Below are 12,060 nucleotides of genomic sequence, written 5' to 3'. Positions count from 1 at the left end.
GATTGGTAACTTCTCGTTTACCCCCAATTTGCCTGTTGTGCTCTCTGAAGACATTGGGGTCTGCTTGAAGGGGAACGATGACTGCCTCTCTGTGGAGCAAATATGCATGTTTCAGGAGTTGGTAAATGGAGAAAAAAGGGATGAGAGACTCAGAGCAAAGACTTGGGAGTTTTTAGTGTGTGTTTAATGTGGGTTCTCAGGCATACCATGATTGCAAGAAAGAGCAGTGGGCAGATAGCTAAGACTTAAAAATTAAAGAAATTAACAGTTATATGTATATCAAGGGTCAGATTGTTCTACAACAGAGCTGGCTCTCACCAAGCCTGCAAACAAATGACCATTTCCAAGGATAAACAGGACAGGGATTGGTTTATAAACTGTATTCTGCCTTAAGTGTTCTGAATTTTCTCTATTTCACAAATGAAACAATCAAAGTTATATTGAAGAAGGCAGCTGTCATTCATGTTTAAAAGCCTTTTTTTTAGTCTTTTTTTGCAGAACTCTGTGCAGGAAAAAAGGTCTGAGAAGGTCCACCTCAAAGTTCTGCATGACTGGATTTGATCACATTCTGTAATTTAGCTCAGTCTGCTACCTCCAGAAGCAGTGAAGTGTTTTTTTCAGGTGTGTAACTTGTCCTGGATCAGATGGCATTAGCAACAGTTTAAATTTCAACTGGTGTAAAAGAGGGTGCATCCTTTTGACAGGTCAAAAAAAGCCACATGGCAGATGCAGAAGACTGTTCTATCAAAAGGGAGGTCATGTTAAGAGAGATACTGGGCTTCTGGAAGGGAACACAGTAGAAAAACAGTGTTTGATTATGGATATCATGAACAATTGTAATACCATTGCATTGTTCTGTCTTCCTGTGAGTTCTTGCTTGGAACCAGTTCTACTTGGTACAAGTTTATTTGGTTTAGCTGCTGCTGATGGTATCTGAGACATGAAGATCACCAGTTTGGGGGAATGCCACTGAACTGTCTGCTCCCTTGCCACCCCAGAAAACAGATTTATTCCACTGAGACCATTAAGCACTTTGTCCATGCAGTGGCTTGAATTAATTTTTCCCTCTGTTGTTTTTTTTTTTTTTTTTTAGCAGCTCCTGTCTCAAGGGGTTGAGAATCCCAGAAGTTGGTCAGTGTGTTAGTGGATTTGTATCTGGGTGTACCTTCCCATTTTTGTTACTCCCAAGAGTCAGCATTTCTCCCTGCTGCTGCTGAATTTTGCTGGTCATCACTGACGCTGAAATTTGCTTCTTCCAGTTCTAAGCCTTGTGTTACAAACTCTCAGGCTAGCTCTTCAGCTTTGAGAGTGTGCCCTCTTATTTACTTAGTGCTGATGAAGTAACATGTTTGGGAGCTTGGTACTTCTTAAAATGTCAGAGTTGCCTGGTTTTAAGATACGACTTGAATGAGTGTGTGCTACATCACCACATGCCAACTTTGCCACCAGATAAGGTTAGGAATAATAATATGTTTTGTACAGCAGCAAATATCTATGGTACCAGACTGCAGAAAGAGAAAGTTACAAATATATTAAGGTATATTTAATGCCCCACCCATCCCAATCTTCCTTTGCTGCTTCAGCTTTTCAGTTGCCATTTGTTCTCTTTTCTTAGGCTGAATCTCTTTCTATTAATCTAATACAATAATTTAAAATGTCCGGTGCATTCTCCCTTACTCACTTGCCCCTTTCCTTAGGGATAAGAGCATAACACTCATATTAGGGCAGGAATTGTGCTGTGAAGTAGATGTTGGACTGCAGCTGGCCTTCTTCAATTTTCTTGCAGTTAGAGACATCAGGTTTTGGAACATGTGGGCTCTTTGCAGACCAAACAAATGACAAGACTTAGGTTTGCTTGGTTTTTAAATTTTTACCATGTGCTTAGAGGGATGGGGTCTGGTTTTACACCTATTGAAATAAATGGGTCGTTTGGGAAATGGTTACGTCTTCATTTATTGTAACATACAGTCTGCCACAAGGCAGGTAGTTACAACCTTCTGTGAGTATGTGAGGATGCCAAGGAAAGAACGCTGCATTGAAGTGCTCATCTGCAGTGTCAGACTGAGCAGTCAGTCACAATTACGTTTGGACTAAGTACATAAGAGTAGTTTATTTTGTAGTTTAACTTATTATTGCATTTGAAAGAGCTATATATTGGAGCAAGTTGTTTCTCAGCACAGCAATAATAGTAATACTGAATATATCCATTGGTGGAAGCAAACAAAAATCAGGGTGATAGGAGATAGAAGTACTGGGAAATATGATTAGATGTATCTGTTAAGGTTTCTCAAGATTGCTGTCTGCTCTACAGAGAGCTGGCTAAGTACATTGCACTACTTCCTTCTTCCACCTGCTATTTTGAGTGAAAAAGAGCTAAAAGTATGGGTTTCTTAGATAAACAGTTCTGCAGTTAATCTTATTAATGCTGATTTCTTCATGAGTATAAATAGGAATGCAGGTCTTAAGATAACCAATTAATATGAAATCTACTTTATTAAAATGTGTGATCTAGAATAAAAAACTTTTTAAATATCCAGGGTATTATTTTGATTTGGCTGGTTTTAGTACAAGGAATACTTTGTTCCACAATTTAAGCTTCCTGGGTGCCACTGTTATGGCACAGGGTTACTTTGGTTTTTTTGAAGGTAGTAAAAGTAAACTTTTTCCAGGAGAGAGATCTAGATTACGCTTCTTTTTTTTTCCCCCTAGTTGTCCTATGTAATAGTCATTAGCAAAACAAGAAGCTGTGTACCTACTGTCTTTAAAAAATGTAAAAATTATCATCTACTAAATGCAGAAACATACATCTTCATCTAAAAGGAGGCCAACTTTCCTTAATAGTAATAGTATAAGGAGTAAACCTGCTGTTAAAGAAAACTGTTATAATTGCTTTTGGTGGGAATTTCTGCCGTTGAAGGCATTGTGTATGGTTTTATATAGTTGTTGAATAGTGTTGTATTTAAAACTGAGGTATTGACTAAACTGACCTTGCAAATAAAGATGATAATTTTTTAAAAAGAGTCTTTCCATTTGTGAACTAGATGTAAAGAATAGATGAGTATCAGAAAAAGAGAGATCTTGGTTGGTTTGTTCTTTCATTCCTTTAGCACTCAGTTACCATGGTGCTCTGGCAGGTAGCGCAGCTACATGGGAAACTGGTCTTGTCTTGCCATTGTTAAGGTTTTTCATGAGTTCCCAATACAAACTACATTTCCTTTTGTGATAGGTGTCTTCTTTAAATACCTTCGATAGATGCTTCCATTTTAGAAGACCAGAAATATTTAAGAAGGCTTTATAGGCTCTCTTGTGTTTTGTCCATAGCTATTGCGGGAACTACATAGCTTTCTTTCAGGGCCAGCGCTTTGTTAGTGTACCAGACTGGCAGCTTGTCTGTTCAAGCCAGTAATTTAAATCTTTGGTGCTAGTCAAAGCTGTCAACTTAATAACAGCTTACTGCATAAACAAGCTTGGGGGACTTACTCTAGGTCATTAGTATAGGAAGTTTCACATACTGAATTGATGTTTATCACTGCAGATTATTTGAAAAGCTAGGCTTGTTTGAAGGAAAAGTAGTAGTTTGCTTAAACAACCCTGCTCACTAGAATAGGTAGTAGTAGTCACTTCAGAAATGGAGCAGTATTAGACCAGTAAGTTTTGATTTTTGAGGACGTAAAGGGTTGTCTGATTGTTATTTTTTTAGAATAAAATGGGGCAGAGGAAACACATTGGTGTGGTAGACATCTCAGTATGCCAAAGATCTGCTTTGTAATGCCTCCGATCACCACCAAGGCCAATAAAGTAGCAATACAGGAAATGGTATTAGTGAGTGAGTAATGGTGCATGTACAATGATTTGGCTAGTATGACCCAGTGCACTGGGAACACATACACATTACAATCATCTAAATGCTTAATAACACTACATAGAAAATAAGCAATACTTCCAATTTCTATGACAGTTTTTTCCCCAGATCAAAATGGTTCAACAGCAGTAGTGCAAAAAGTTTCTCACGGGTATATGTAGTATGTAGGTGGGAATGACGTCCTTCACCTCAAAACAGTGTTATCGCTTCGAGTGATGAGTATGATAGATTCTACCTTGTTTGAAGCAAAAATTGAAGAGCAAATGGTCAAAGGGTGTAGCTTTAGTGTTGTCATTAGCTAAACCCCACCCGTATTTGAAGAATGTGCTGTGAGGCTCTTGCTGACTGTGACTCAGTGGCTGGATTTTGTCTCATTCTCCAGTTAGAGTCAGTCACAAGTCCTACACCATAAGGAAATGTAGCAAGGCACCAGTTTACTGCTTTGACACAGTGTTTTGAGTCTGCACGGTCCTTATGGAGGCTTAATGATTTCTGGTGACCAGTTGTTAAAGAGCTGACTGGCATGGTCCTCACTAGTTTGTAAAGCTGAACAGGATCATGCCATAAGGCTTTAGTAGGAGGAAATTTTGCCTGTGTGTTTAGAAATATGATGATATTTTAAAAATTGAACAATTTTCCTTGCACTGTTAAGAGCTTCCTTAAACAGTAAAAAAATCTGGGAGCATTTAATTGTTTAAAACAGGAACATCTACTATATGGTGAACTGTAGCTATGAATCTAAAGTAAATTAGTATTTTGTAGTTACCAATTTTACTTCAGCTTACAGTCAGGACTAATTGCATTAATTTTACTGCAGATTAATATTTCAAAGGGAAATTGTTCGTCCTTTTTTCTCATTTAAAGTTTGCTTTTAGTATCCTTTGAATGTTTTAATAAATAAAATACGCTCGAACAGATGATGTATTCTAGTTAGGTATATATAGCTACACTAAAGATCTGAAAGTTCCCTTGTTAAATGGCTTGAGTATTTAATTTCTTGTCTGTATAAGTTATTTTTAAGTTTCTCTTACATTAAGAATTTTTCATATTTTCTCTTACTATTTTGATTTTTTAAAATATTAGACAAGTAAAGCAAAGAGATTCCTTTTCCAGCTGAAGACATGGGATGATGGGAAACATACAGCTGCTTAATCTCTTTTCAAAAATCAGGCTGGAGAATGCAAGAAGTAAATACTGTCAGAAACATCGAAGAAAACATTAGTTAAGCCTTTTGTATTCTGGTCAGTGCAGATGAAGTAATGTAGATTCTTTAACATAATGTGCCCCTTTAGTGGGCTGAAAATTTACTTCTTGGCAGCTATACAGTGCAGAATAAGATGGGTAAAGTTCTGTTCCTGTTTTAAAGTACTGTGTGAGCATGTCAGAGTTGCACTAAGACAAATTAAGTTGTTGTTTTTTCAGTTTTATCCATTTGATGTTAATTAAACTGACTGCTGAATTAATGAGAGCACATTTGAAAATAACAACATTACTTTGAAACACTGCTTGTTAGTACTTTTTGGAGTGGAATTTTCTTTGCCCTCTGCATCTTGACCTTGCTGAGAAGATAGGAAAGTAGTGTGGAGAATGATGAGTCCATGGTGAGAAATTTCATTTAACTCCTTTACTTTTTCATGAAGTCCTTGCCGAGCCTTCAGATCACGCAACATTCCCCAAGAACCTTAATCCCATGGGTTACCTCGGTACAGGAGATGCATGTATACTTGTAGCCATGGGATCAATGGATGTCTCTTTGGTTCTGTTTTAACAAAGCATGTAAGTGTGCTTAATTTCATCCTGGTTAAGCAAAGCATTGAAATCTGTGTGTAGATACTCATGAATTCACAGTAGTTCTGGTTACTGGAGTTCTAAAGTGTTTTACTGAAATGGCGCTGCAGTCTCTAATGCAAATCCCGTGTTTCCAGGTCCCCCTATGAGTTGACAGCTAGTTACAAGTCAGTTGTTGTTTGCTATGATTTGTCTCTTGCACCCTCAAAGGCTCAAAAGTGCTGGAATGTTTGCAGAAGTAGCAAGGTGGAACAGTGCACACCTCCTTATGTGGCATGACAGAATGACTGAATGGCTTGTTTCTTCATCCTAAAGCTTTTCAGATTTGAAGCTACCATGACTTTAATGATGAATAAGAACTACCCACAGACAGAGATCTAATGATGGCTGAAGGCAGGAAAAATTGAATATGTGCTCCACATAAGGCAATGTGTGGGATACACATTTGTTACATACTAAGTATCTGAGCACAACCATGTGTCATGTTTCCTTAGGTTCTCAACAGGAGATGTGTAGAAGCAGCAGTGATGACAGGCCTGGCTCTTAACTGCAGCATAAACAAGAAGTCCTTGTTTGACAGAAAACACTACTTCTATGCAGATCTGCCTGTAAGTATGCAGTATAGCTGGTCCCTTCATGGCTATAAGAAAGGACAGGTCTGGAGGATGAGTGAAGAGATGCTTTTCTCGTTTTTCAGACAGTGTTCTGCTCAACCCAACAGGATGCTGTGCTGTGCCCGGATGAATAGGCAGCTATACCCTAGTGCTCACTGCTTAAATATGACTACTCTGATTGCTGACTCCTTGCTTAGCTGTAGATTCCAGTAGCTTAATGTAATTGAACTGGGAGCTTGAGCTGCTTTGCCCCTTAAGTTCTCCATTCCTGGTGTTCAGTACTAATTGTCTGTTAGGGTAAAAGCAGTCTGATAATAGTCCTTCATTTAAAGTGAATGTATAACAAACACATGTTCCAGTGATATAAACATAATAGTGTCTTTTTTGTGTGTGCTTAGGGACTTAAAAATATTTAATCTCCCTTTAAAACTTTCTCAGGCAGTAGCTCCAGTAAATTACAAAAAAGAACCCCAAAATCACCTAAGAAACTTGAGTTCTTGGTGTTTGTGTGTAGCTTTCCTATTTGGTAGAAGTTGTTAATGGAAGTCAAATATATTGTGCCACACTTGATACGGGTGTAGAAATATTGAAATTATCTAAGAACCTGACTAATGTAATTGCAAAAGGATGCAGCAGTGTTTGAGCCTTTTTTTCTATTTTAATGAAATTAAACCTTTCCAATTTTAAAGTTCTGTGGTATTTCTTCTGTCAGCTTATTTGTACTCAATGATTAATTTAACACTAACCTGTCAAAGGGATGACTCTAGTTTTACTTTCTCTGATTTTAAGTGAAGTTCTGATAACTGCAAAAAATCCGTTTCTGTTTTATCTGAGAAAGATCAGGCATGTTACCTTATCCTCTCTTTAGGTGAAGGGTCTGGACATCCAGAGAAGCAGAGTGGGAGATTTCTCAGGTCCCAAATTAATGTGTAGAGGTGCTGTATTATTAACCAAACTACTTCCTCTCTTTCTCTTTTGTTCAGGCATTGGTTATTGTGAAGTTACATAAAACTCAGAAGAGATTTCTGTTCTGTTTTCTTCTAAGTTGGGAACTTGTGGCTCTTCTGTGAACTTCGTGCAATTACTCATTTGGTTTCTGGGGATAACAGTGCTAATATTTGTGAGCCATTAAGAGGCCTTTTTCTTGGGGGCTCTATAGTGAGCAACTGAGAATGCAAAATGCAAACTTAGCAGTTTGAATTGCCAATACTTATTTTTTTACTTGTTAAATTATCTTAAAGCCGATTTCCAGACCTGAAGGAGAAGAAAGTGAAATAGCAGGAAATAAACATTACTTTCAGCATTCCTTTACACAGCTTTACACAATAAAGAAATACCAAAAACTTTACAGACTTTTTTGCAAGCCACCTTTGGTGCCTCTGTTGCTAAATTGAAAACTATCTCTCATATTCATGTGATTTCTGCTGCTGTCAGTATACTGTATAGAAGCTGTATATAAAATGTTGTCATAGGAAAGAAACCACATCCATGTGTTTGGAGGAGAAGAGTGAAGTGGGAGAAGGTGTGTACAGCACTAAGTGGTCTGCCGTAGTCTGCAGACATGAGTTTCAGGATACTCTGGTCAGTTAAGCATGTAAATTTGGTCAAGGAGATGCTGACACATTTTATTAGCTTGAAATACATAATTCTGGCTTTGTTCTGGCTGCCTTCTGCAGTTTAAGGACTAACAATGAAGTGCCAGCCCTGCATTTTTAAGTGAAATGGTCTAGTCATGGACCCTGTAATAAGATGTAGAGTTTAAGCTAATGAGCTGTATAGAACAGATAAAATAAATCCAGCTCTTAGGGTCATTTGACAATGGAATTATTGTTACTCCTGAAAATGGGGCTTTGGATGGGAAATAGGATTCTTGTTACTTATTGTCACTCACTATTTCAGGCTTTAAAAAAAATCATTTTAATGAGAAGTTTTAGGAGATGGGAAGAGCTGTGTGATTACTGTAGGCTGCATAAAGCCAGTTATTTTATTTTTCTTATAGTGATTATGACTAGAAGGTCATGCACTTCATTGCATATATAAACTGAGCTGTTCATAGGGCTGGGCCAGTGTTCTCCATTCTAATGCACTGTCACCATGTCTACATTTTAGAGTAAGTTCTTCCTCCCCGCAAAACACACAAATGCTCCTCCCGATTCACATCTGTATTTTTACATCATTGCAGTTATTCCAATTCCTTGTCACTGGCAGCCCCTTTTCTGGCTAGCAGTTTTCCCTCTGAGTGGAGTTCCAGACACGAGGTGGCATTTATCAGCTGTGTGCCTTATGTGGGGTTGCAGAGTCCCTCTGTTAAATCATTTCAATCATTAAATTGAGCTTTCTCATTATCGTGATTTCCATCCCCCCCCAACCTTTTCTTTCCCTCTCCTCCTCTCAAATGAGTAAAACAGGCCAAGAGGGATATTCAGCCTAATGGGAGGATGAGTGATAGTCCCGGTTTGGGGACAGTGGTATGGTAGCTGACTTCAGACAAGATTTAGCATGATCACAGAACCACAGGCATGGAAGAATCTCTTATGGTCCATTTCCTGACCCAATGCCATATCGGTGAAATTTATGTCATCCTTGACAAGTGGTTGTGCAGTTGATTATTTATTATTTCTTACACTTGCCTGTATTGAAGAGTGCTTTTATCTTTTCCAGACCTCCAGCTTCTCACAGCTATGTCAAATTCCAGACTCATCTTCTAGCTTGCTTCTTTAAGAACTAAGCAGAGGAACTTCTGAATTTACATGTGCATGTGTTCTATTCTCTTATTATAGGTCACTATAGAAGATGTTGCATTTTCAGTTTTGTTCTTAGACTGTAATATTTGCACCTGGCCATGCTGCTGTTTTTTCAAAAGTGAATGTTTTATTTGAGTATAAAGCTAATTTTGTTGACAGGCTGGCTATCAAATCACTCAGCAAAGAGTTCCTGTTGCGGTCAATGGAAGTCTGTCATACAGTCTCTGCATAGACAACAAAATGAGCCAGATGGTGACCAAAACTGTGAGGATTAAACAAATTCAATTGGAGCAAGACAGTGGAAAGAGTCTCCATGATGACACAAGGAGCCAGACTCTCGTTGACTTGAACAGGGCTGGTAGGCTTATTTATTTTCCTATTTTTCTCCTCTTTTCTGAGTAAGACAAGTCTTTAAAGGTAAATAGATGACAAGGAACAGGTGAAAAATAAAAACAGCCTGATGTCTCTCTCCTTGAAAATAAAAATTCCTCAAAATGACCATTACACTTGAAGCAGGAGAATACTTGAGTTTTTTTTAATGGCCAGTGGATCTTTGCCATTGCTGTTTGTTGATGGCAATTAGCAATAGCAAGTTAGAAATCTGTTTGCACCAGTTTGCTCCAAACTGTATGTGTCAGTCACATACAGCCACTCAGCTATTTAAGCTCTTGACACTATATACACTGTTGTTTTTTAAAAAAATAAATAAATCACAGACATAGTGCATCAAGTATATAGAAGTATATAGAAGGAGCAGTGATGGAATTTGTCATTGCAGGAGTCAGACATTTAATTATTAGCTTTGAAGAACATTAATTTTTCTTTTTGAACTTTGAAGTCATAAACAGAATGAACCAAATTAGCACAGAACATGAGCAGCAACCTGGAAGGCCCAGCCTAACTGGGACCTCGTCTTCCCATGTCCATTGAAGTTAAGGGTTGTGGCTGCTCACATTCTTTGAAAGTTGGGTCCTGAAGCTAAAAGCTAGACTGCATCTGTTTACAGTTCTGTCTGCTCCAAAATTAGTTTAAGATTACTAAATTTGAACCTGGAATCAGATTGGCTTTAAATGGGAGTACCTGCCAAATGGGAGTTCTAGAGAAAGGCAGAAGAGGATGTGTCCTTCTGGTACAGAATGTACCCTCAGCGAGTTTGCTGATGACACCAAGCTGGGAGGAGTGGCTGACACACCAGAAGGCTGTGCTGCCATTCAGAGAGACCTAGACAGGCTGGAGACTTGGGCGGGGAAAAACCTGATGAAGTTCAACAAGGGCAAGTGTAGAGTTTTGCATTTGGGGAAGAAAAACGCCATGTACCAGTACAGGCTGGGGGCTGACCTGCTGGAGAGCAGTGTAGGAGAGAGGGACCTGGGGTCCTGGTGGACAGGAGGATGACCATGAGCCAGCATTGTGCCCTTGTGGCTAAGAAGGCCAATGGCATCCTGGGGTGTATTAGAAAGGGTGTGGTTAGTAGGTCAAGAGAGGTTCTCCTCCCCCTCTATTCTGCATTGGTGAGGCCACATCTGGAGTATTGTGTCCGGTTCTGGGCCCCTCAGTTCAAGAAGGACAGGGAACTGCTGGAAAGAGTCCAGCGCAGAGCCTGGACAAGGATGATTAAGGGAGTGGAACATCTCCCTTATGAGGAGAGGCTGAGGGAGCTGGGTCTCTTTAGTTTGGAGAAAAGGAGACTGAGGGGTGACCTCATCAATGTTTACAAATACATAAAGGGTGAGTGTCAAGAAGATGGAGTTAAGCTTTTTTCAGTGATGACCAGAGATAGGACAAGGAGTAATGGATACAAATTGGAGCATAGGAGGTTTAAGGTGAATATCAGAAAAAATTTTTTTACTGTGAGAGTGACAGAGCACTGGAACAGGCTGCCCAGAGAGGTTGTGGAGTCTTCTTCTCTGGAGACATTCAAAACCCGCCTGGACGCCTTCCTGTGTGATGTACTCTAGGTGACCCTGCTCTGGCAGGGGGGTTGGACTAGATGATCTTTCGAGGTCCCTTCCAACCCCTAGCATTCTATGATTCTATGATTCTGATCCGCATGTGATCAAAGGGTGGAGTGTTTGTGGTTTGTCTGCTCCTTTAAAAAAATGGGAGGAAAAGTTTTTCTAGCAATCTGCGGCTGGGCCCATAGTGAGGGTTACTAAATAATACACGGGGATTTATTTTTTTTTCAAAAAAAGCTCAAGTGCTTTCATGTGTTTGGCCAGTTGTACTCTAATATGCCAAGATCAAAAGCTATTGTTGAAAATCTTATGTCTCTTTCCCTTATAGGAGTCGGCCTCATGGAGGTTGTCATGGAGCCTGATATGTGCTGTGGGGAAGAAGCAGCTGCAGCAGTCAGAGAGCTTCAGCTCATTCTTCAAACACTTGGGAGCAGCCAGGCTGTCATGGCAGGTAAAGAAGGGGGAAGGGCATGTTTGCTTGTCACCAGTAATTCTTCATTTGCAGGAGTTTTGGAGCTTCTGTTTATTTTACTCTGTTGTTACTTAAAACACACAGCCTTTTCTAGCTGTTGTTCTTAAAATCCTCAGAGCCTGTCCTGATGTCTGCTGTGCTTCATGTGTCCTCAAGGGCCTGTCTTTCTCTGCAGACATATGCAGTGGTAGGTTTTATATTGCCTCTCACAGTGATTTTACAGGATAAACCTAGGCAGGAGGGGTTCTCCCCTGAGTTCTTGTGCTGTTTCTCTCTGTCTGTGCTCATCTTACTTGCCACAGTGCTGCAACAGAGTAGATCTGTAGTAAGAATTATTTGTAGAATGTGGAATTTATGGGACAAAGTCATGGAAGCATAAACCGTCTTGTAAGTTGTGTGTCAGGTCTCAGCTAGTCCTAAAATGGGTGTAGGCAGTAAACTTGTGCTGGTGTCATGGGTGAGATGGAGTAAATTCCAGTGTATAGCAGACAGGGTTGTTGGGGTTAATATAAGAACCAACAAGACTGAGGCTTTTACCCTACTTGATCATCTCACACATTCACTCTCTCTCTTCCTCCCCTCCAGCATTATGTTCACTAGGTTTCAATTTCTCTTTCCATTAGGG

General features: G+C 39.4%; 1 protein-coding gene across 1 annotated transcript in view; it reads left to right on the top strand.

The window, feature by feature from the left end:
- GATB (glutamyl-tRNA amidotransferase subunit B) overlaps positions 1-12,060 on the top strand; it is a 48,569-nt gene that overhangs the window by 9,629 nt on the left and 26,880 nt on the right. Inside the window, exons 3-5 of the mRNA XM_051616964.1 lie at positions 6,145-6,258; positions 9,168-9,366; positions 11,292-11,414. Of these exons, the coding sequence (XP_051472924.1) occupies positions 6,145-6,258; positions 9,168-9,366; positions 11,292-11,414 (436 nt within the window). The remainder of the gene's footprint in view (positions 1-6,144; positions 6,259-9,167; positions 9,367-11,291; positions 11,415-12,060) is intronic.

The sequence above is a fragment of the Apus apus genome, chromosome 4, assembly GCF_020740795.1.
Source record: "Apus apus isolate bApuApu2 chromosome 4, bApuApu2.pri.cur, whole genome shotgun sequence".
Lineage (NCBI taxonomy): Eukaryota > Metazoa > Chordata > Aves > Apodiformes > Apodidae > Apus > Apus apus.
The sequence above is the reverse complement of the archived record's forward strand: the minus strand, read 5'-3'. Positions and strand labels throughout refer to the sequence as shown.